This window comes from Setaria italica, chromosome IX (genome assembly GCF_000263155.2).
Source record: "Setaria italica strain Yugu1 chromosome IX, Setaria_italica_v2.0, whole genome shotgun sequence".
In the NCBI taxonomy this organism is placed as follows: domain Eukaryota; kingdom Viridiplantae; phylum Streptophyta; class Magnoliopsida; order Poales; family Poaceae; genus Setaria; species Setaria italica.
This window is the reverse complement of record NC_028458.1, coordinates 6,751,073-6,774,323: the sequence shown is the minus strand read 5'-3', so window position 1 is coordinate 6,774,323 and position 23,251 is coordinate 6,751,073. Positions and strand designations below refer to the sequence as shown.

General features: G+C 44.7%; 3 protein-coding genes across 6 annotated transcripts; 2 read left to right on the top strand and 1 right to left on the bottom strand.

Annotated features, from left to right (window-relative positions):
- Nucleotides 1–1,707: 1,707 nt before the first annotated feature.
- LOC101761595 (COMPASS-like H3K4 histone methylase component WDR5A) lies at nt 1,708–6,021 on the bottom strand. 2 transcript variants are annotated; one of them, XR_002675656.1, is made up of 3 exons: nt 5,265–6,021; nt 1,955–2,303; nt 1,708–1,854 (listed from the first exon to the last, which is right to left on the bottom strand). XR_002675656.1 is itself a non-coding variant. In XM_004981866.3 (2 exons), exons 1-2 carry the CDS (start codon nt 5,925–5,927, stop codon nt 2,007–2,009), a joined length of 960 nt encoding a protein of 319 aa, XP_004981923.1. In that variant the 5' UTR covers nt 5,928–6,021; the 3' UTR covers nt 1,708–2,006. The 2 variants fall into 2 exon arrangements, 1 of the variants encoding a protein (XP_004981923.1); XM_004981866.3 differs by having other exon boundaries at nt 1,708–2,303.
- A 3,056-nt stretch (nt 6,022–9,077) lies between these two features.
- LOC101761206 (tubulin alpha-1 chain) lies at nt 9,078–11,926 on the top strand. The gene is made up of 4 exons (XM_004981865.4): nt 9,078–9,308; nt 10,245–10,479; nt 10,569–10,939; nt 11,051–11,926. The coding sequence occupies exons 1-4, from the start codon at nt 9,216–9,218 to the stop codon at nt 11,705–11,707; spliced, it is 1,356 nt and encodes a 451-aa protein (XP_004981922.1). The 5' UTR covers nt 9,078–9,215; the 3' UTR covers nt 11,708–11,926.
- Nucleotides 11,927–15,953: 4,027 nt separating this feature from the next.
- LOC101760267 (inositol-tetrakisphosphate 1-kinase 3) lies at nt 15,954–22,593 on the top strand. 3 transcript variants are annotated; one of them, XR_001164882.3, is made up of 12 exons: nt 15,954–16,352; nt 18,197–18,278; nt 18,400–18,432; nt 18,571–18,691; nt 19,944–20,036; nt 20,945–21,052; nt 21,147–21,323; nt 21,421–21,476; nt 21,557–21,641; nt 21,817–21,854; nt 21,979–22,056; nt 22,177–22,315. XR_001164882.3 is itself a non-coding variant. In XM_004981863.3 (10 exons), exons 1-10 carry the CDS (start codon nt 16,174–16,176, stop codon nt 22,281–22,283), a joined length of 1,041 nt encoding a protein of 346 aa, XP_004981920.1. In that variant the 5' UTR covers nt 15,954–16,173; the 3' UTR covers nt 22,284–22,591. The 3 variants fall into 3 exon arrangements, 1 of the variants encoding a protein (XP_004981920.1); XR_001164881.3 differs by having other exon boundaries at nt 21,817–22,056; nt 22,177–22,593; XM_004981863.3 differs by lacking the exons at nt 21,817–21,854; nt 21,979–22,056 and having other exon boundaries at nt 22,177–22,591.
- The last annotated feature ends 658 nt before the right edge of the window (nt 22,594–23,251 follow it).

Below are 23,251 nucleotides of genomic sequence, written 5' to 3'. Positions count from 1 at the left end.
AATTAATTATTTCTGTTTTTTGTGTAACACATGCAGGTTAGCTAAATAATGCCAATCAAGGTTGCTTGCGAGGATGAAAAGGCACGCGCTCAAAACTTGGAAGCAATGAGAGCCACCAAGAAGCATCAGGACAAAACCCAAGAATACCTTGACGCACATCTTGTTGGGTTCCACTCACCTTCACGGCTACACCAGGCGCGTCCAGCTCGAGAAAAAATGGCAGGTCTTTCCTGTGAAATGGACAATGATCCACAGCAGAACAAGCAGAAGAATCCATAACAAGGTAGAGAAAACGTGATGAAAAGGCCAGATATGATTAGCAAGGCTTGGCAAAAGAAAGTTTGTTTGGAAAGAGAGGATAAAGTAGGCAATCAATGTCAAATAAACAATGTTGTGGATGTAATTGGTCCATTAACGCCGCACAGCACCACTGCTCTTGTGATTAAGAATCTGATATATGCTACTCATAGTATGCCCCAGCAATCTATTACAGCAGCTGTCATAAGCTCATAGTAGCTCCCGTGAACCTTCATGAACCGAACACATGAGGTAATGCACAACTATTGCTTACCACATAGCATAACCGCAGTGGGGTCACATGTGAGAAATATGGACACCAGAGCTCCGAAAGTATTGGGGAAAAGAGGCAAGTCATAAAAAAAATCGCAAATTTTGCAACTCTATCACTCTATCGGGTGGAGTGTAGTGTTATAGTGGTACTATGGTGATGGGTCCTGCATGGCGGCGACCTTCTCAGTGCAGTGCGGTTGCTCTTGGTTACCTATCGATATTGGGTCACGTCTAGAAGTTTTGGCGACTACATGTGAACGTCGCGGTAAGGTTTCGGTTCTGCCACCATTATCGAGTGGAGTGGTACAACCGCGTGACTGTAAGTTGTCCACAGGTTTAGATAACGGGCTCAGCCATCTCTTAGAATCATGGGCCTCACCGTACACCACCCGTAATACATTCAAAGCCCAACTTACGCAGAGGCCAATTCAGCGTACGTGGTATGCAAAGACCGAAAGACGCTTCTTAACGAACCAGAATCTCGGAATAGCTGCAACATCTCCGTGAGGAACGTCAGATGCTACACAATCAAAATTAGTCTTGTTGTTGGGTATTCATAATTCATACCCAAATTTACACCCACTTCAAATGGGTAGAGTATGGATAGAAAATTAATTATCCATTAGAAATAGGGAGGAGAGGGTACGGAGAGGGTACAATTTATCCGTTAGATATATATAGTATCTGGTACAAAATTAATTATCCATTGGATATGGATAAGAACGGGGAAGGTGAGGATTGAATAATATATATTTAGATTTAGATATGAAAAAAATAGGTTTGTACATACCCTCCCCAGTGGCAGGCTAGGAAAAATAGCTGCAACACCTGAAAATGAAATGTTCAAACTATACCAATACTACACCAACAAAACACGTTCTGTGCAAGCGTAATTCAACACTTAAATCTCATTCCAAGCAAATCTACTTCAGCTAATACCGAAGTTTCTACAAGTTGGGTTCACTTATTTGAACAAAGTCAATGAAGTTTCCCAATTTGGCTGACTTCTAAGAGAAAAAACAATGGAACTGACACTGCAAGCTATTGTACTAACATGGGTACAGGAGAAAGGATGTATTGTGTACAGCATAAACTACCTATAGTCCCCCAGGTACATTCCAAAAGACAGTGGCAATATAGCGAGATAACAAAGAGCTCCTCACCCAAAGATCAGTAACCCGAGAAGACAAAAACAAGGTCAAAGCATTGTTCGGTTCAGTTTTTCATACATCATCCCAGGAACAGATCTACAGAACAATTCAGTTTACTTGAATCGCCGCGCTGCTGAGCAGACAACACAAACACTCAGTTACACATCCCAGCAGAATTACATTCTCCACTGCAGCAATCATTAGTTGCTTGGGAAGCTAAATAGCTTACTTACCATTAGTCAGGACCACATGACAATCGAACCAGATAAGCATATATCAGGCAGCTCATTGATCCTCCTTTTGGACCCAGACTTTCACTGTCTTGTCATTGTCGAGTGCTCCTGACGCGATCATGTTTTCCCTGGGGTGGCACGAAACTGCAATGACAGTATCAGTATGGCCTTCCAGTTTTTGCACTATTTTTCTTGACTGCAGGTCCCAAAGGTAGACACATTTGTCCTCCGAGCCACTGACAATGTACTTGCCATTCGTGATTGAAAATGCCGCTGGAATGCAGTACTTTGTGTTAACATGGCCAGTGTATGTCTTCAGAAACTTTCCAGCTGAGAAATTCCAGAGCCTCTGCATAAAATAAACAATGCATGAGCAGATGTCTTCTCATAAGCTGTTGTTGATTCTTTGAAGTAGAATGCTGTACACTTGTGGAAATAAAATTGGTAGATGTTCATTTTAACAGATGGTTGCATATAGCGTTGGGTGCATTCACACCTATGAGCATACCTACAGTACATAAGATATAATCATTTGGAAGCAAAAAGCCTATTAAAAGATGAGTCAATGGATTGAAAATGAGCTGAAGTAACATCAAAAATATCAAATATGATTCTAAATGCACATGGAATAGTCTAAAAGATAAACAGTGCAGAATAGACACCTAGTGCCTGGGGCAAAAGATAATAGCATGGACTGTAAATTTCAGCAATTCTCCAAGTAAATTGAGCAAATAAAACAGAAATAGTTGGTCCCTGAGAATGGTGACATGAGTCAAGGTCTTCACTGCATAATGTCATTCATAAATGGCATCTGGATGTAGTGTCTTACAAAAATGTTAAGAGGTGACAATTTTAATTCCTTGTTTTCCATCCATTTTGGCACCTAACTCCTAACCCTAGATGTCACTGCAGACTGCCATGTGTGAATCGCTGTGGGCATCTATAACCCCGATATAGAGAAACCAGTGGCAACTCCATGGCGCTCTATGCCTAGTTGGTCCATGCGCTACTTCTAATGGCGGAAGTAAGATCCCTTGCTTTTGTGGCCTCTTAAAAAAAATTACTATGATCAAGCCTATGGTTAATATGCTTCAAGCAAGGTAGATATATGTTTAATTGCTGCATTTAACATCAGCATCTTTGGCTTCATGCATGATCATTAAGGGGAAGGCAAAGCGAGGCAACCCACCCCCTTCCTATACCACCTAAGCACCTAAGACGCAAGACAAAGCAACACCGTACACACATGTATAAGATAAACAAGGGACGGTAGGAATATACATGGACCATTACCACTACCAGGCACATCCCACTAGCCACTAAAGCCCAGTCCCAATCCTAAAATCCCATAAGCACCTCCCACCCCTCCCTCCCTCCCTAGCAACAGTCAACTCATGTGCCCTCCAGATGCTCCCATCCATAGCAGCAATCCTGTGCAGCACTCCATTCCGCCTCCCCAAGTTGTTGGACAGGAATGGAAGACACAGGAATCAGGCTGTACAGGAGTGGGCAAGGTCAGAACTAAATAGGAAGAGTGAAAAACTGTGGTATCAAGCCAGAGAAGGGTATGTGTCAGTGGTATTGAGTCTGAGAAGGGTGGTGCGACGTCAGGATCAAGCCAGAGCAGGTATGTGCCCCAAGTGGAGGGCGACGCGTTGCCCTGAGGCAACCTAGGTACACCTTACCACCTAGTCAACACCTCAAAAACAACTTCATACATGACCAATTCATGCTCTGGACTAATGGAAATATGGGATTAAAATACACTAACATTTTAAGAATGCATAAGCATATATAGTAAGAATCAGTTTCTGGAATAACATAATTTGATTACCTAAATCATGCCAATCATGTGCAAAACATTAAGCAACTGTCGCTAATTCTAAAAGACAAAAGTCACTGCCTCACTGGACCATGCGCAAAACATACCAAATTCAGTCGCATCATTTTTGTGATTGCAAAAATCAAAATTGCATGCTGTTGTGGACCTAAAGCCCAGCCCAGGCTGCAGCTTAACTCAAGGGAACCCACCATTGTCCAATGTCCACGCCTCAGCTGGCCCCAATAACTTGGTCAGCACGTTATCTTTTATTAAGAAAGAATCTAAAAGGTCCAATATATTAAGATTGCTTGGAGATCTATTATCTCCATATAATGAGAGGAGACGTAAGAATTAAAATTCCATGCCACCCCCCAGTCCCCACTGCCCCCAGCCCGCCAAATATCGGGGCTTTTGCCCTAGCTGCCAGTGGACTCATCCTCCTCCTTCTCCCCAATAACCAGGTCGATAACCACACTCAACCAAAATAAATAAAATATTGATTGATTGCCCAATGTTGCCACCTTGTTAATGTGAAACAACCAAGGTTCTATCAAAATACAGCATGCGCTTCAGTAAAGAACTTCTACTAATGTAACAAATAGGTCATGACAGCAAAATGAACTTCAGCATTACAGAACAGAACAGCTGATATTTTCCAGGTAGCCAAGTGTAGACAAACACACACAAAAAAAGTAAAGGTAATTCCATCCATGATCTCAGGATGGCGCAAGATGGTACACAGACACAAGCACGGAGTTTCAAACTATTAGGAGCCACGATATGCAGATCGTGTACATGTACAGTACTGCAGAATCTCACTTTAGTAGATTGCTGCAAGCATAGAGTGGCTGTAAGATACTAATATGGGTGTCTGCTAACTCCTGCCACAATAATGACTTTGTCGGAATCAATAACCATATATCGAAATTTTCTGTCTAAATAGGATCATGGGGTTGCCTCAGGGATCAATGAAGCAGCATACCCTCCAACGACACCCAAATAAGGTTGGACTGCCTCAGAGGCACCCCCGGAGGCTCCCGAAGTAGCGAACACACTCCCATGCTATATGTAACATAACAGGACAATATATAAACAGAACAGAACTTTATCCTCATGGAAGCAAGATATGGTTAAAATTATCTGGGGAGCAAGCCTTACTATGATAGCAAACAGAAAGCTTATGACAATATCATCCTGACCCAGGCAAGTCAGCACCGACAGGGGCACTCTACATAACTAGCCACCAATGATCCTTTAGAACATGCCACACGAACTGCACTAAACCTCCCCTCTTATGGTTTATTGCTATGACAACCACTGATGCTCAAGTTTTACAATCTTGCTGTGCGTTGGAGAATCATATAGCCCCATCATAACAACAAAGTACCAATTTCAGTTTTCCACATATGCAGCAAGCTGGAACTGGAACAGCAAGACAACTGAAAAATGGAAACATTTAGAAGGAGCAATCAACTTCAAACAACTCACCAAGGTGCTATCCAGTGTTGCAGCGAGGACGAACTTGCCGTTGGGCGAGAACTTGGCAAAGGACACCGGTGGGCTCTCGTCGTCGATGAGGGTTTTGACGCAGTGGCCAGTAGCCGAGTCCCAGACGCGGCAGAGCCCGTCGTAGCTCCCCGACACGATCATGGCGCCATCGCGATCGAAGTCCACGGCGGTGACGGGCTCGGAGTGGGCCGGCAGCACGCGGAGGCACTTCCCGGACCTGACCTCCCACACGCGCACCGTCTCGTCGAAGGACCCCGAGGCGAGGACGTTGCCGTGGGGGCTGAAGGAGACGCAGAAGGCGTAGTTGGTGTGGCCCGTGAGCGTCTTGACGAGGCGGGCCCCGCCGCCGGCGGCGAGGTCCCAGATGCGGACGGTGCGGTCGTCGGAGGCGGAGGCGAGGAGGCGGCCGTCGGGGGAGAAGGAGAGGTCGGAGACGCCCTCGCCGTGGCCCGCTAGCTCCGCGACGGGGGTGAGATCGGATGAGGACCAGACGCGGAGGAGCTTGTCGGCGGAGGCGGAGGCGAGGAGGCGGCCGTCGGGGGAGAACTTGACGGTGGAGACGGCGCGGCGGTGACCCGAAAGAGTGGAGCGGAGGACGTAGCCTGGGGATGGCGAGGCATCGTCGGCCGCCGGCGCCGCCATTGCCGCCGATCGAAAGGGTTTGGGACTTTGGGGGTTTTGAGGGAGCTTTCTCCACGAGACGGTGGTGCGGCTCGGTGGACCGATGGCCTGAATGATTTCCGTTTCGGAGTTTTAACGGAGGCGTCGTGGCGTCTGGGGGAGGCAATGGGCTTTGAATATTTCGGGCCCATCAGGTTTGTGGGCAATTCGACATGGCCTGGGCTATTAATTGGATTAGGAGAGGGCTGAATTTCGAATTTGGATTTGGATCTCGTAAGAAGAAATGGAGAATAGCTCAACTTCATGCCAATTGAAATGTAGTTTTTTCGAGAATTGGAAATTTGGAACACAAAGCTTCGATAAGGTATTCCTAGAAATGAAAGCTGTTATGGTACACTTTGTATCTGCACTACCTATATGGCATGGTTATTTTATTTGACCACTAATAAGTAAAACAATTTAAATCGGAAAAGGGGTAGATATGCATGGTGTGGTAGCATTTTTTGCAAAAAAAAACAAAAGGGGACAGAGAAAAATAGCAGGCTGATGAAAACACAATTGACACAGCCGTGTAGCAGAGCCCCACCACCAATTTCGACGAGTATACATGTATGCACGTCATTTGCTGGAGGATTGAATTGGGAGGGAGTGTGTAGAAGCTGTCGAGGACTTTTAGAGTTTGGACTGGATTTATAGACATACAAGTTCGTAACTTTTAAGTTTTAACTCAAGATCCGTCCATGTACCAGCTAGGGAAAAAGTTGGAGCAACTTAGGGGGTGTTTGGATACGAGGTGCTAAACTTTAACAGTGTCACATCGGATGTTCGGATGCTAATTAGGAGAACTAAACATGAGCTAATTATAAAACTAATTGCATAATCCTGTGCTAATTCACGTGACGAATCTATTAAGCCTAATTAATCCATCATTAACAAATGGTTACTGTAGCACCACGTTGTCAAATCATGGACTAATTAGGCTTAATAGATTCGTCTCACGAATTACACTCCATCTGTGCAATTAGTTTTGTAATTAGTCTATGTTTAATACTCCTAATTAGCATCCAAACATTCGATGTGACGGGTGTTAAACTTTAACACCAGGGAGCCAAACAGGCCCTTAGACCATATTTGTTTGAACTTCTAGACACTTTTGGATCATTAACTTTTGAGATCTCCTAAAGGTGAACGCCCCTAAAAGCTAAAAGTTGGCTTTTGCACATCCAAAAAACTAGCAGTACAAAAGTGCTCAAAAACTCAAACAAGCGGGCCCATCTTGCCTAAGCATTGCATAAGCCTTCCTACCTTGGGCAGAATTGGTGGTTCATCGTAAGTTCGCAACCAAGTGGCTACATGCTTATCTTGTATCCACTTAGGGGTATCCGTCATATTTTTTATCAACGTGGAAGAGAGTAAAGATAAGGAGAGAAAGAAGAGATAATTCTTAACGGACGGACAAATAATATAATGTGAATTGAGGATAAACCTACAAGTGGCCGATAAAGAAACATAAAAGTTGAGTTTGATGCAATAAAAAAAATGTTTTGACGAGGCTTAGAGCTAGCAAGAAGTTAGACTACAATGACATGGACATGCTTAAGCTAGCAAGTTGACTTTAATATTGAATTATTGATTTGCTATTATTTTTCTTGCTACGACTTAAGGTGCTCTTCAAGGTAGCGAAGATAAAAAAAGGAAGTAGGAGAAAGACCTAATGGTGGCTAGCTTCCCATGTGGCGTATGGCCTCAGACAGGCTAATCATGTGAAAATCTGGATGGTGCATCCATCGAAAAAAATACGACCGGAGGGGAAGATGCCCCCTATCGTTTTTCATTAAGAGGAAGCGACTTTGGCTCCCGGTTGCGAAAAAACCCCCCAAACCCTGGCAGTGTCAGCGAGGGGGATTTTTACGATGCAGCACCCAGGGTTCAAGTCTTGGGTGGGTGGCACCTCTACTTAGATGTCCTACCACTGAGCTACAAGCTCATCCGCGAAGGTGCATCCATCGAGGTCATATTTTTCTAACATCGTGTTGGATTATTGTTAACACTCCTCTTTAAACGTCTCCAATTGTTTGAGCTACTACTAGCTCTGACCAGGACTAAAGTTAGCTTCTCCATTGGTTAGAGACACGCTCTATAACTATCTCTTATTGCTATTAGTGCTTGCATATGTATGAGAACATGGTGATAGTTGACATGCATGGCCCCTTTTCAGACAATAGTGGAAGGGGAACTTGAGGACCGACGATGAGAATTGGTTGATTTCACTAAAAATTGGTCACTTATTCTTCTTTCTTCCTATTTCGAGATGGAAAAAATATTCCACTAACCACTGACTCCAGTGAGAGAGATCACTGGAAGCCAGGACATACTCCTAGACAAAAAGTTTGCAGAAAATATGGCCCAACGAGCAAAGAGCGGCCCGTAGATCCACTGCGTCGGCCCATCGGCCCAACCGAACCGGCCACATGCGGGCAGACGAGACGAACACGCTCGCAGAAGGGAGATCCGCAGAAGATCCGAGCAACAGCCCAGCGCAACGGCAGCCGATACTGTTCTCCCGCTTCCCCATTTCAAAATTCGAAAATATCAGCGCGACAACAGACGAGGCGGAACCACCCGGCCAAATCGGCCGCCGCGCCGCGCGTCCCACCTCACTCACCTAAAATTGGGTCCCACCTCACGTATGGCCCATTGGCAAGTGAGACGTCGCCTCTGATGCGGTTTTCCGCCCCGCACCCAACGTGAGGTGAACGGGCCACCAACCGGTTGTCCTAGAGCTACACAACTTGGCCTCACCCAACCGTGTACACGCACAAACCGGTACAAAAAAGTTTCTCGGGCCCAGTTGACAGACGATAGCCGCGGTGGGTTGCCGGCTAAACACAGGTACCAACAAAAAGCAAGCTAATTTCCTAACATTTTCCTTCTAGATCCTCTAGCTTATCCTTTTTTCCTACCAGGACAAGACAGCTTGAACCAGATCACCCGGTCCGGCACACACCACGCCCACGGCCCACCCGACCGTTGCGACCGGGAGGAGCCCGAACCGTGCAAACAACTAAACTCCAGTGGCTTGGATGAAAAGGGCGCCCGTCCCTCCCTCCCTTCACCTGCACTCCATCGAGGCCCAGGCTGTCGCCCCGATCTATATAAGCGAGTGGGAGGAGACGCGAACCCTAAGCCGAGCACCGCAGAGGAAGGCGTCTTCGTACTCGCCTCTCTCGCGACTCAAAGCTTTCCCCGTCCTCCCATTCCCTACCGCCGCCGCCGCCGTCGCCGCCGCACCACCCTTCCGACGACACCATGAGGGAGTGCATCTCGATCCACATCGGCCAGGCCGGTATCCAGGTCGGAAACGCGTGCTGGGAGCTCTACTGCCTCGAGCATGGCATTCAGGTACCGATCCGTCCATTTCGCCTTCGTTTTCGCTTCTCGATGCCAGATCTGTGGTAGATCAGGGCGTATGTCGGGTTGATTTGTGCTGGATTTAGTGGATCTGAGTAGTGGGGGGGGGGGGGCATGGCATTTGAAATCTGTAGAACTGTGCGGATCTAGCTGTGTGTGATGGTGGCTGCCCAGATCTGCGATTGCTTGGCATAAGCCGTAGGTCTGGTGAAATGGTGGCTATTTGCAGTTGTTATTATTATAGATCTGGGTATGCAGATGTGGAATTTGAATGGGAATTAGCCGGAATTACTCATTATTATACCTGGTGTTGTTGATTCAGTAGATCTGTTACCTTAATTGGTGCTGATTTAGCTTACTCTTGGGTGGATCTGAACATTGTTGGTCTCTATTTTAAGAAAGTAGAGTCTCTGGTTCGTAACATCTGTTTAGATCTAGATGCTTGTTGTGTGGAAAAATGTGCTTATTATAATTTAACGTAGATATTGTTAAAAATTCGAATCATTCTCAGTTAGAAGTGGGCTAGTGACGGCTGTGTTTTGCTATTCAGGTTTCTGCAGTGTTCATGTACATTTGCTAAATAATGTCCTTAAAATCTGTAATTAAGCATGATACATTAGGATGTATGAATTCGATGTGATGGTTTGAAAGGCATGGCCTATGTGTTGTTATTCCTTGTAAGATCTCGATCTGCCTGCTGTACTAGAGTGTACTAGGCTAGTTGGCTTAGAATGTGTCTATGCCTCATGTACATGTATTCCTAGATCTTATTGATCAGTCATAATTATATTACCTAGATGTTAACTTGCTCGTACAGGCAGTCGTGTGGTATGCAGTTATCTTATTAGCTTGTTTATGATGTTATCTAATCTAACTGTTTCCATTTGTGATTTGCATCTCTAATGCTGCTTGTTTTGCTCTGTTCAGGCTGATGGCCAGATGCCCGGCGACAAGACCGTTGGAGGAGGTGATGATGCTTTCAACACCTTCTTCAGTGAGACTGGTGCTGGGAAGCATGTGCCCCGTGCTGTTTTTGTTGACCTTGAGCCCACTGTGATTGATGAGGTGAGGACTGGTACTTACCGCCAGCTCTTCCACCCTGAGCAGCTCATCAGTGGCAAGGAGGATGCTGCCAATAACTTTGCCCGTGGTCACTACACCAGTAAGTAACATGATCTGATCTCAAAGTGCACATTGTTTCCAGTTATCCATCCTTCATTGAAAGTCTGACTTTGATTGCTTGTCTTGCAGTTGGCAAGGAGATTGTTGACCTGTGCCTTGACCGCATCAGGAAGCTTGCCGACAACTGCACTGGTCTCCAGGGCTTCCTTGTCTTCAATGCTGTTGGTGGAGGAACAGGCTCTGGTCTTGGTTCTCTCCTCCTTGAGCGTCTGTCTGTTGACTATGGCAAGAAGTCCAAGCTCGGGTTCACTGTGTACCCATCTCCCCAGGTCTCCACCTCAGTGGTTGAGCCATACAACAGTGTCCTGTCCACCCACTCCCTCCTCGAGCACACTGATGTTGCTGTTCTGCTTGACAATGAGGCCATCTATGACATCTGCCGCCGCTCCCTTGACATTGAGCGCCCCACCTACACCAACCTCAACAGGCTCGTGTCTCAGGTACTGCCTTGGTTTACTGTCGCAACATTCAGTGTTGTCCCTCTGCATTGTGAATGGTTCTGAAATCTGTGCTTGTCTAACCTTCTGTTTGTCATCATTGTTGTGATGCAGGTCATCTCATCTCTGACTGCCTCCCTGAGGTTCGATGGTGCTCTGAACGTGGATGTGAACGAGTTCCAGACCAACTTGGTGCCCTACCCGAGGATCCACTTCATGCTTTCATCCTATGCACCAGTCATCTCTGCTGAGAAGGCCTACCATGAGCAGCTGTCTGTTGCAGAGATCACCAACAGCGCCTTTGAGCCGTCCTCCATGATGGCCAAGTGCGACCCCCGCCATGGCAAGTACATGGCCTGCTGCCTCATGTACCGTGGTGATGTGGTGCCCAAGGACGTCAACGCTGCTGTTGCCACCATCAAGACCAAGCGCACCATCCAGTTCGTGGACTGGTGCCCCACTGGGTTCAAGTGCGGCATCAACTACCAGCCCCCCAGCGTGGTGCCTGGCGGTGACCTGGCCAAGGTGCAGCGTGCCGTGTGCATGATCTCCAACTCCACCAGCGTGGTCGAGGTGTTCTCCCGCATCGACCACAAGTTTGACCTCATGTACGCCAAGCGTGCCTTCGTTCACTGGTACGTGGGTGAGGGCATGGAGGAGGGCGAGTTCTCTGAGGCCCGTGAGGACCTGGCTGCGCTCGAGAAGGACTACGAGGAGGTCGGCGCTGAGTTCGACGAGGGCGAGGAAGGAGACGAGGGTGACGAGTACTAGACGATGCTTCCTGCTGCTGTGTCAGGCCTGTGTGCCGCGGTTATCCTATGATCTGCCCGAGTGGCTCCTATCTTATCTTGTTGTGTGTCGGTGTGTCGGTTCGGTGTGTCGGTTTGAACTGTTATCTGTCGTCGTATGTCGTTTACAACATCTTATGTTGTAAGAACTTGTTTAATCCTGCTTCGTTTCTGGATTAATAATCCTGTTATGTTTCGTGTCTGTTTGGTGTCGATCTACTATTGTCTGCTTCGTCTTCGTCTGTTTACAATTTGGGAGTACGTCTGCTATGGCAACGCTCGCAATGGTTCGTCCCCTGTCCGTTTGAATATTCTGCGGCTACATTGGTTTGCTTTCCCAAGCTCTAAAACACGTAATCCCGAAGATGTCAGATGACAGCTGTGTTCAATTGGGTGCAGAATATGTTGCTGATGTGGATCGAGGAGGTCGTCGCTTCCAGTCTCGCCATGACCGCCGTTTATCCACATGGCAATTGCCTGTGACATCATCTCAGTTGCATCCACATGGCAACGGCAAACTAATTATCAAATCTGCCGATTATAAAAAATAAGTTATCAAATCTGCATTCTGGCAACCAATCTTGCTTGACCAGGCTGCCACGCCAAGCATTCAGTGGTCATCGACTCATCCCTAAAGCAGCCACGCAAGCCTCTGTTTCCTCAGCATGTAGTCGTAATACCATCGCCGTCGCAGATAATTCAGGTCTTGTTTAGTTCCCCTGTTTTTCAACTTTGGTACTATGCAAAAAGAAGATTTCCCATCACATCAAATTTGTGGTACATTCATGATCTACTAAATGTAGACGAAATCAAAAACTAATTGCACAGTTTTGTTGTACTTTGCGAGACGAATCTTTTAAGTCTAATTAGTCAATGTTTGGACAATAATTCACATATACAAACAAAATGCTACAGTTACACATTTATAGCAAAATGCAAACTTTACTACTCCCGAGATCTCAATTTCCTTTGGGCGCGACCGCGCGAGCGCGTGGAGGGGCCAAGCAATCGGGGAGGTGGCCTCACCCTGCCGATCATATCCACTGGCCGAGTGACCCTGCGGGGACAGGCACACTGCTGTCCTGTACTGCCAGATCAAACGGTCGCGAAAGACATGTGCCGGTTCTCCTGGCCGTGCTCCCTGCATGATTCGAGATGTGTGAGTGAAACTGACCTACCATTAAAAACTCCGCCGTTTTCTCTTTGGACGTTTAGCATGTTTGTCTGTCGAGATCCCGACGTTTTCAGAAAATATCATGAGGAGATTCTTGCTGCCTGGTGTGGTCATAAGTTTATGAACCATCAGGTTATATCATATTTGAAGCAATCATGCATAGGACATGGAGTGGAGTACAATTTTTTTGTCTTAATTGTGATCTATTCCGTATTTAAAATGTTTAGAACAGGCCAGTTGGTGGTTCTTGAATATGTAGACAGGCGCACAACGGCACAAATTTGGATTTCAAGCACAGGTGCACAAAGATATACTACCCTGACCAACAGTAGTTCTTTTCCATTTTCATCCTGGAATTCTTCCTATGACTTCAATAATTGAGCAAGGGAAAAGCTCTAAGCTAAGAAAGAAATACAAGGGAAATATTCAGATGAGGCATCTTTCGTCGCTCATGGATATCTGAAGCAGATGATACATCCGTGGATCAAAATTTTCCTTCTTTCTCCTTCATCTTGTTTTTTCGACCCGTCCACGATCTTGTTTACTGTATACTACTATTCGGCAATCCTTTTTACGATTATCATATTACTTTAGCTTGAAATAAATCGTTCGTTTTCCAGTTTACATATGTTGAAGTGCGATGGGAAAAATGATGGAAGTAAATTTGCCATTGGACACTGAATTTTTCTGCCATTGGCTATTTCACTCAACTTTCAATTATCAGGGAGGTACCATTGCAAATTTATGGTTCTTTGCCATAACGCGCGGCAACTATTTGAATGGCATTTTTCTAATAATCTCAAGTAAGAGAGTGCTAGTGAATAGACTATTTTCCCCTTCAATTTAGGAAGCATTTTTGGCTTAGCTGAACATATTTGTAATGGTTGTGGTGTGTTATGGCAAAGTGGCAGGTATTTCTAATCGCACCTAGGCAATTACTAAAGTTCGGCGCGAAATAGCAAACACCAGACTGTCCTATGGCAATTTTTTCCTAGAAAAACAGGTAGACTATTTATGTAACAAATTATGCAAGGCTTCCTCTGATAGCTCTCCTACTTAAACAACTCCTCGAACATGCCTTTGCTAGTGAAGAACCCACTCCAAGTGATGATGTCAACCTCCCACGTCACATTCGCCTCACAAGAAGGACACAATGCTAAGTTGCTAACAGCTCACTGATAGCGAACATGGAGAAATGCCACTCATCAAGTCCTCGTCCGCTTAAATTGAATAGTTCCAGCAGGGATGAGGAATTCTCGTCAGGTTTCAGTTCCCAGCCGAACAAGAATTGCGAGAAGTCCGCTGAACGGTATGGCAGCAGGGATCCGCTGCTGCGGATGGGGCTTGCAAATTGCACCGTCCATGGTGGAGCACGGCAATGATTCTATAGAATATCCCGTGGCAGCTTCCTTGCCGGTATTCCACGAATTCTTGCGCATCAGGTGGAGCACATCGACCTGTGTGCCTTGTGCCTGTGATCACAAGACATGATGCAAAAAAAAAAGGATATTCCGAACAGGAACATGCATCAATTCGTAGTGTTTAGTGCAAGCGCGATGCGTGTATACGCGAGATAAGACCACATAAAATTCAGAAGCATTTGGACAGCTGAGATTCAGTCATAGCCATGAGGTTCATGAACTGCAGTTCCAACATAGTTTTTCCTTTTGGAAATTCAGTTTTTCTTCTAATATTCTAAACAAGTTGTAGTATGATACTGAAATAATCAGAATTCCAGGAGCAGAGCATGGAGTGCGTGGGAGGACTTGGTGAGCACATTCTTTCGTCAAGAGGTCCTGTTTTTTCCCCTAAAAAAAGAAGTGGAAAGGTGCGTGCGCTTGATAAAGACATGAATTGTTCAGTACATTGTGCAAGGACGACATGAGTCTTCATCATAGTATCATAATATCATACTATTACGCTAGAGCTAGGCTAATCAACACAGGATTAGTTAAGTGCCACTTGCGGTTTTTAATGGAGCTGCCTCCGGCGACCAGCAATCCAGCATCAGCAGAGAAAGTGGCCGCCGGACGCCGGCGCCGCGCCCGGCAGAGACTGCCGGCCACAACCATCACATAGAAGCGAACCACTGCTTCAAAAAATTTTAAAAAAAGAGAGGAGAAAATGTTGGAATCTTACGTGACTCCGTGATCTATATTCATATCATTAGCGTGACACCCTTTCATGCACCAAGCGTTGCTTAATTCCAGCACTATCTGACACTCTCACTCAGGCACTATGCATTTTTTTTATGCTCGCATGCAAGCCAGTAGTAACGTTTGGATATGTTTCAGAGTCAGGTTCAGAGTTTGGACATGTTTCAGAATTGATTTTTTTCTGGCACTACATTACAACATTACGCATACTAGCTGACGCATATAGTAGTAACAAAATGGGATTGTCTCTACCCGTATCCCGGGTGCATGCGTGTCAGTCTTAATCTGCTCTGAATGGAAGCTACCACGTGAACGCAAATGGAAGCGCTATCCAGCTCCGAACGGGATAGTTTTAGCGCTTGCTTGCAGCTAATTAACCATCATTTATTCATTTTATTTTGGTACTTGCTTACTGCTCCTGCTTGCGTCCTGGAAATGCTCGATTGCTCGTGCTGTGCGAGAATGGGTAGCTTTGCTTGGTTGGCATTGAATTGCCACGCTTGCAACTGTTTGTTTATGACCCATGGTCTAATGATTTAGATCATTTGGATGGGAATTAATCATTGCAATTGTTCACCGTTCATATGTACTGGTTGTATTTGGCTTGCACAAATAATTACTATACGGAAAGCATTTGTCTTAATCGGATCAGTTACATTCTTCTCAAACGACGCTTGAATAGGTTTTGAAATACAAGTCCCATACTGATTTTACTTATTACAAATAAAATCTCAGAAAAAAAGGGCCGAGGAAAACAAAAACAGAGGAGAAGAGCACAAGGGCAAAACCGTAATCTGGCAGACACTTGGGTTCCAAGGGTCCCAGAGGCAAAGTTGCTCCCGTCCTCCGCCTACAAATACGCACGCGCCCCCACCTCGCTTCCCCTCTCTCCTCTCCTCTCTCTCTCTCCACTCGCCGCCTCGCCCCGCCCTGCCCGCACACACCACCTGTCCCCGCCCCGCTCCGCTCCCGAGGCTTAGGGCTCCGGCCGCGCTCCCCTCCCCTCACCGCATTCCCGATCTCGCCGCCGCCCGCCAGGCCTCGGCCTCGATCGCCCTCCCCCCTCGCGCGCCGGCCGGGTCGGGTTGTCTCGTCGTTGGTGCCCGTTTGCCCCCCGCGATGGTGTCGGGCGGGTGCGTGGGGCCGGAGGGGGAGGTGGGCCCGGAGGTGGCGGCGGCGGTGGCGGAAAGGGACGAGGCGGTGGCTCCGGCGCCCGCGAGGGAGCTCGTGGTGGGGTACGCGCTCACGTCGAAGAAGGCCAAGAGCTTCCTCCAACCCAAGCTCCGGGGGCTCGCCAGGTACTGCGGGGGGATCACGTGCTCCGCCTTGGTTTGGTTTAGGTAGAGATGGGGTGAGCGCGGAAAAGCGCGCTGCGTCTGGGATATTTTGGTGGGGCTGGGATGGCGTGCATTGGGGGCGAGCGTTTGGTGTGGCTGTCCTTTGATGTTGGTGTGATTGAATTGGACGGAATAGAACAGTGAATTTCTCTCTACTCTGTCTTTTTTCCTTACGATTTTAAGGAACAGTGAAGAAATTGCCTAATAGTAGCACCCCGTCTTTTATTCGTCCTGTTTATTAGTACCGCCACCTCGTGAATTCAATGACGCCTGTCTCTGTCTTGGTATATTCTGGAGACAGAGATCCCCCGCCCCCTGTTTTCTCATATTTGGGGTGCGGGGATGGCTTTATCCTATCATTATTCAAAGAGTTAAGAGTCTACTAGCAAACGACTGAACTGAAGAAATTGTGAACTTAATCAGTATGAAAATAGAACTTGGGATAAGGGGAGCCCTTTATGTGGAGTTTTAGTGCAGAAGGTGGTGAAAAGCGTTCTTGAGATTGAAAAGTCTGACTGAATCTCTCCTTTGTAGAATGATTTGATTTTTCGTGGACGTTCGTGACTTTTTGGTTGTCCTGCCAAAGTGGAGGCACCCTTTCTGTTCCTTTCCAATTAGAATATTTATACAATTTTGGGTAATCTTACAGCAATGTTTATTCAATTCCACTGGAGGAGCTTCATTTTCTAGATTCTAGAGTCATCATCCACAGTGACATATAATAACAAGCTGTGTGGCGTTTAATCAAATCTCCATGTTGCTGCTATTTTCTATTGGGATAAGAAAGCGACATTGGTGCATTCCTTATCGTGTGGTAGTATTATAATCCCTTCTGATAGCAACCCTTTCTTGACTTACCCAGTGATAGCAATCCGTTGAAAGTTTGGTGGACAATGGTTATCTGTATGCTCTACTGCTTCTGTTATCGGTAGATGGGACCAGATGCAGTAGCAAGTGTAGGATCGAAGATGTCATAATATATCACAGATCATATAACTTCTTTTACTCGATCACAAGTGATCGTATAATGTTTTCGTTGCGTCTGGAATCATGGTTACAGTTAGGAACATATCCCTGCACATAAATCACTCAGATCAGGACATGATGCTGAATATGAAACCAATGTAGGTTCCACATGGTATTATCGGAATACTTTAGTACCCCATGATAAGCATGTGATTTACCTTTTATGCTTGAACTGTTCCACATGTTCTCTTAACAACCCAGCAGTGTTGGATCTCCAGTCTGTTCATTGATTATATACCATGCAAGCCTGTCTTCCTTTCCTTTTTTAAAATGTTTCAGGCAATGCACCAAGTACAAAGAGCATAATCTAGTGCTCGCTAATAGCAAACATGCACATTGGTGCAGCACCAGTGCCGTGCCATTACTGAAAAATGATCTTTTCTTTTGTACCATAGCCAAGTGGAAGCTAGTCCTGTCCCATCAGATGCAGGAGTCATATTCAAGCAACAGTTGATGAGGCTTTTTGTTTGAATGCAAATTGAAACTATCTGTAGGAAGTGATTGTTCATTAAAAAGGAAAGAAAATGTAAATATGCCCATATATGGAGTTGTCTCTTTCATGGGAAAAGATACTATAAATGTTTATACGATCACCATGCTTAGGGTGCTGCAGAAAGAGGAAAATGCTTATAATTTGTGCTTGCAGATTATTTATTTAGTCCTTGTTGTAGCTGAGAGTTTGCATCTTTTTGTTGGCTGCCAATTTTTCTCCTATTTGCCAGCTGTTTCGTACTTGTGTCCGGAATGTCACTTTCTCAACCTTCTAAAACGTACTGCAGGAAAAAAGGAATCTTATTTGTCGCTATTGATCACAAACGCCCATTGTCCGACCAAGGTCCATTTGACATTGTTCTTCATAAGGTTAGCCAATATGGACACAGCTATCTACATTAAGTCTGGAGAAGTTTGAAAATTTTATCCATTGTCGCTTGGCTAAGATATTTTATTGACAACAATATGTTACTTTTGTATTTTTTTACAGTTGACTGGAAAGGGTTGGCAGCAATTGCTAGAGGTGGGTTATCCAATATTTGCTAAAACCACTTCTATAATTTCTCCTTAGGAGGCGTGTCTAATACATGTTTTCAAATCATTGGCTTCATTATATCTTCTAACTTCAAAATTTATAAACTATATTTCCAAATTTTGATAGGAATATAGGGAAACACACCCAGAAGTTACTGTTCTTGATCCACCTGGTGCAATAGCACATTTGCTCGATCGCCAGTCCATGCTTCAAGAAGTTTCTGAATTGGACCTCACAGACCGTTACGGTAATTTCTTTGAGTAGTGTCTTCTCAATTTTTTTGTTTGGAAGAAATTCATCAGTTTCACCATGCAATACAACATTTTTTTATTTCTTTTATGTAGCACAAGAAACATTGGCCCTTCAATAATAATACACAAACATGTTTACTCTGAACTAAGGAATATATTTCCGTTCAAGAAGAATATATTTTTTTACCAGATTACCACTATTAGACATTTCCTTGGTGTAATGTTCTCTTTCAACGTTGATACCATTTAATTTATACTCCAGAAGTATAAAAAACATAGAACTTAGCTCCTCAATGCCTCAATGGTGGTTTATGATAGTTCCAACTTCCACCATCATCTAATCTGGCTATGCTGTTAGGAAACACTAAGCTGACTGACATGACACATGGGTTTATTGCCACCGAAGCAAAAATTGAGGGCCAAATAGGGTAGCACTCCTTTCGAACGGGTACAAGAGCTATTTCGCCAAAGTTGAGCTATGTCAGCTTGCAGCAGGGCAATACATAAGTTGAAGGATGATTTTCACCAGTATTGATAATTGAGGGATATAGATAAATGGTATTGCAGTTGAGGTGGAAATTGAACTGACACAATGGTTTGGGTAGATAGGAGGATAATCACAATTTTGATTGCTTCCATCTCTATATATATACAGACATAAAATGCTTCAAACTTGATACTGCTTTGGAATTTCTAAAATATATCCTGATGTTGACAGCCTGTAAGGGAATGACACATTTTGTTTATGCACCAATCATATATTGACTTCAATTTTTCTTGCTTGTGTTACTGTGTTGCCTGAACAGTCAATTATTATAAACATGAGAGAACATTTTTTAGGAATAATTTTTACTTATGGATGCTCCATGTCCATGTATAGTTAACAGATGAATATATTATGTCATTCCATTGCTTTCCTTTTACTAGTTTATAACAAAATTAAAGTCAGTGTCGAGGGGTTCAGCATGCCGTGTCCTGTACATATTCAGCCAGAATTCAGCTCTACTTTAGCATCCTTTGACTGGCTAGGCAGTATAACTAATTTTCACTTCTACATGTGGCAGTAAAGGCATTTGCACCACCATTTTAATGTTTTGTTCATCTATGTTGGCAACAAACTGTATTCATCTTCTTGCACCTCAACTTCCCTCCACTGCTTAGGAAGATGGATAGGATCATATGGATAAATAGTTCTTAGAACCTTTTTAAAGGCTGATTTCATCATCATGGTGCAGTTGTCTTTTGCAGGTAAAGTACGTGTTCCTAAGCAGCTATTTGTTAATACAGATCCCTTGTCAATACCAGCTGCAGTTACTAGGGCTGGACTATCTCTTCCATTAGGTAAGCCTGCTCCTTGCTGTTTGTGATGCATTGTTACTTGTCCTCTTAGTGGTCAAGGGTTTTGTCTAAGTTGTTTCTGCCAAAACATTTCACAGTATAAGATTTATACTCCAGGTATATATGTTTGATTTTATGCTCTTAAACATAATAGTTTGCTTTGCAATGATCAAAGTAAGAGAAAGGTAAAGAGAAAAGAAAGGAAGAAAATGTGGCTCCCTGCGGTCACAAATAAGTGCTGATTTGTACTTACAGCATGGTCTCAAAACATAACGGTGGCCACTGATTTTTAATGTATGCATGTAATGCTAAGGAAATTGTAATGCCATGAAAGTATTCTTTGGCGGTTTTTTTTTTTGCATTGTGACCTTATATTCATAGATATATCATTTGTCAAATGTAAAATAGTTTAGCATGCATTAGAAAGTGATTCTTATTTTTACTGAAAGTGGGGAACATTATAACCTTACCTGTAAAAATATATTGTGCTAAATGTCTTATAGCGTATTCTTTTTGGCAAGTAGTGACATGGTCCCTCACCCTTAAACTGAAGTGACTAAATGACTAAAGGAAGCCAGAGTTGTAAGTAACTATTAGAGCAGGTGTGCAACTGTCTGTCTTCTGATACCACCTCCTTTGGGTCTTCATTTCATATATTGGATTAGATAACCGTACATAAGTATTAGCTCTTCCATTTGTCTGTTATAATGGTTGTTAAATATTGTTAAATATATTTACAATTGCTGACTGAGGCAGCTTGCAGCATATTTTATTCAGATAAATGGGAATAGTAACTGTTTCGATATATTTTGGAATGAAATCCTTTAAGTGACTGGAGTCGTTAATCATTGACATGACTGAATTTTGTTTTGATGCTTCCTTGTCCTGCCTTTAACCTTGTTAATTTGCAGTGGCGAAACCCTTGGTGGCAAAATCTCATGAGCTATCTCTTGCTTATGATCCAACTTCATTGACCAAGCTTGAGCCGCCCTTGGTTCTTCAGGAGTTTGTTAACCATGGTACATTCATTGAGTTGTACATGTCCTTTCTTTTGAATGCTCTGTAGTTCCATATTTTTCAAAAATATGCTTTTATTTTGGTTGTCATTTGTAGGTGGCGTCATGTTTAAGGTCTACATTGTAGGGGATGCAATAAGGGTTGTACGTCGGTTTTCACTTCCTAATGTTGATGAAGGTGATCTATCAAATAATGCTGGGGTATTTCGGTTTCCAAGGGTCTCTTGTGCTGCAGCCAGTGCAGATGATGCAGATCTTGACCCTTGTGTTGCTGGTACGCTTGCCTGTCCAGTTTTTGGTTCATGAAGTAAATGTCATTCTTGGTATTAGAAAACACTATTGACAACTGATTTCCAAACATATCCTATCAGAACTTCCTCCAAGACCATTGCTCGAGATATTGGCGCGAGAGCTGCGCCGACGGCTGGTACCAATGATTCATGCCCCCTCTTTCCTGATTCTCCGCAAGTTATTCCCACAGTGATCATCCTTCCACTTGATTGACAGGGTCTTAGATTGTTCAACATCGATATGATCAGAGAGCATGGAACAAGAGATCGGTTTTATGTTATAGACATGAACTATTTTCCTGGTATGTGGTCTGACATTCGGACTTCTCTTGAGCATATCGTACCTATCCTTGTATATTATTAGTATAAGCTAACTTCTGCATGTACGCTTTGAAACATAATTGCTTGAAGAATCTCAGTAATTGTCAATTATCACATCTTATTTTGGTAGCTTAAAGTCTTTATGTTAATTCACAGAGTAATGCTCTGACACTCCTGTGAAATACTGAAAAGAGGTATATCTGCTCCTTTTATCAGCTCAATATAGTTGTTGATGATAGGGATACTGAGCATTTGAGGCACTAAACGAGTATATGATGCATTTGCTTGTGACATTTGTACCATGTGCCATTTGTAAAGCTTTTAGAAACAGTTTGGAGTCCAAAGACTGGCTAGAACCTGGCACATCGAAGTTATGCCTGCTCACCGTGTATTCTTGTGGGTAGATTCCTTGATTTTACAAGCAAATCAGCCATAGGCCACAAGTTCCTGTTTCCTTTTTTGTACTTCATGCATTTCTTTTCTAACCAACTGGCGGACCAACTTTTTTGCACGCAGGGTACGGCAAAATGCCTGGGTACGAGCACGTGTTCACTGACTTTCTACTGAGTCTTTCCCAGAAAGAGTACAAGCGGCGACCAAGCTATAGCTCAGGCGAATGGTGAAAATGCTGAATGAGCCTTTTGGCCGGGTCACTGTTGATATGTCTAGCATCCGCAATGCGTGCGTACAGATGTGCTTCTCCATTCGTGGGAGATGATGATGGGTGATAGAGTTGGGCATCAGTAGTTGCGATAAAAAGCTTCGAGGACTGTTGTCAGGCTGTAATTAACTTGCTGCTTCACATTTGCTAACTGTTCATGTCCTAGAATAATTTTGTTTCGCTCAGTGATGGCTGATGAAGTAGAGCTACCTGTAAAACTCACGGCTTGAATCTCGAAATAAGCGGGGCCGATCTGCATCAACATTTTACTAGCTCGCGTGCCAGGTGATGCCGCCCCGGGTTTGTAAAGTGAATATAATTTCGGTCGGGGGTCGTGCAGATGCTTGAGATGCAGAGCCCGGTGCGCAGCGCGGAGGCGGCCTCGCAACGAGAAACGCGGCTGGCGAACGAGCGCATAGCTCAGTGGTGAGATCGCTCGGTGGAGCGCTCACCGCCCGGGTTCGAACCCTGCTCGTCCCGGGTTTTCGCACCGGGACTGTGTCCCATCAATAAGAGTCTGCAGCCTCTCACGCGTGGAGCCACAAAGCGAATACGACGTGCCCGTTGTCCACGAAGTTTCCAATGATCTCAAGAAGTATGTGGTCTTCTCCTGTGTGAAGTTGTAGGTCTGATCTTGTACGTGGGGTGTGAGTGACGCGTACGTGTGTGGAGTTGGTGTGTGCGCGTATATGAGCAGATACTACAGTTGTACCTAGACGAGAGGCGTCAAAAAAACGAAACGTGGCTGCGCTGCGGCGCCGGGTGAACTGGCGTGCGGCGGGGCACGGTCGCACGGCGGTGAAACGCAACGAAATGCCCGGTCAGATCCTTTACCGCACCCTGCGACACGAATGATTTTGAGCCGTCTAACCCTTTCGATGGACTGAATTGTCTGTACTGGGTGTATGACAAAATGTTTTGTATCAGCCC

What these genes read in the sequence shown, in the direction of transcription:
- LOC101761206 (XM_004981865.4), top strand. Translation starts at nt 9,216, where the DNA reads ATGAGGGAGTGCATCTCGATCCACATCGGCCAGGCCGGTATCCAGGTC. An exon ending in GCCTCGAGCATGGCATTCAG is followed by an intron (nt 9,309 to 10,244) that starts GTACCGATCCGT and finishes TGCTCTGTTCAG; the next exon opens with GCTGATGGCCAGATGCCCGG. An exon ending in TCAACAGGCTCGTGTCTCAG is followed by an intron (nt 10,940 to 11,050) that starts GTACTGCCTTGG and finishes GTTGTGATGCAG; the next exon opens with GTCATCTCATCTCTGACTGC.
- LOC101760267 (XM_004981863.3), top strand. Translation starts at nt 16,174, where the DNA reads ATGGTGTCGGGCGGGTGCGTGGGGCCGGAGGGGGAGGTGGGCCCGGAG. An exon ending in TGGACTATCTCTTCCATTAG is followed by an intron (nt 20,037 to 20,944) that starts GTAAGCCTGCTC and finishes GTTAATTTGCAG; the next exon opens with TGGCGAAACCCTTGGTGGCA. An exon ending in TCAGGAGTTTGTTAACCATG is followed by an intron (nt 21,053 to 21,146) that starts GTACATTCATTG and finishes TGTCATTTGTAG; the next exon opens with GTGGCGTCATGTTTAAGGTC.
- LOC101761595 (XM_004981866.3), bottom strand. Translation starts at nt 5,927, where the DNA reads ATGGCGGCGCCGGCGGCCGACGATGCCTCGCCATCCCCAGGCTACGTC. An exon ending in CAACACTGGATAGCACCTTG is followed by an intron (nt 2,304 to 5,264) that starts GTGAGTTGTTTG and finishes TATTTTATGCAG; the next exon opens with AGGCTCTGGAATTTCTCAGC.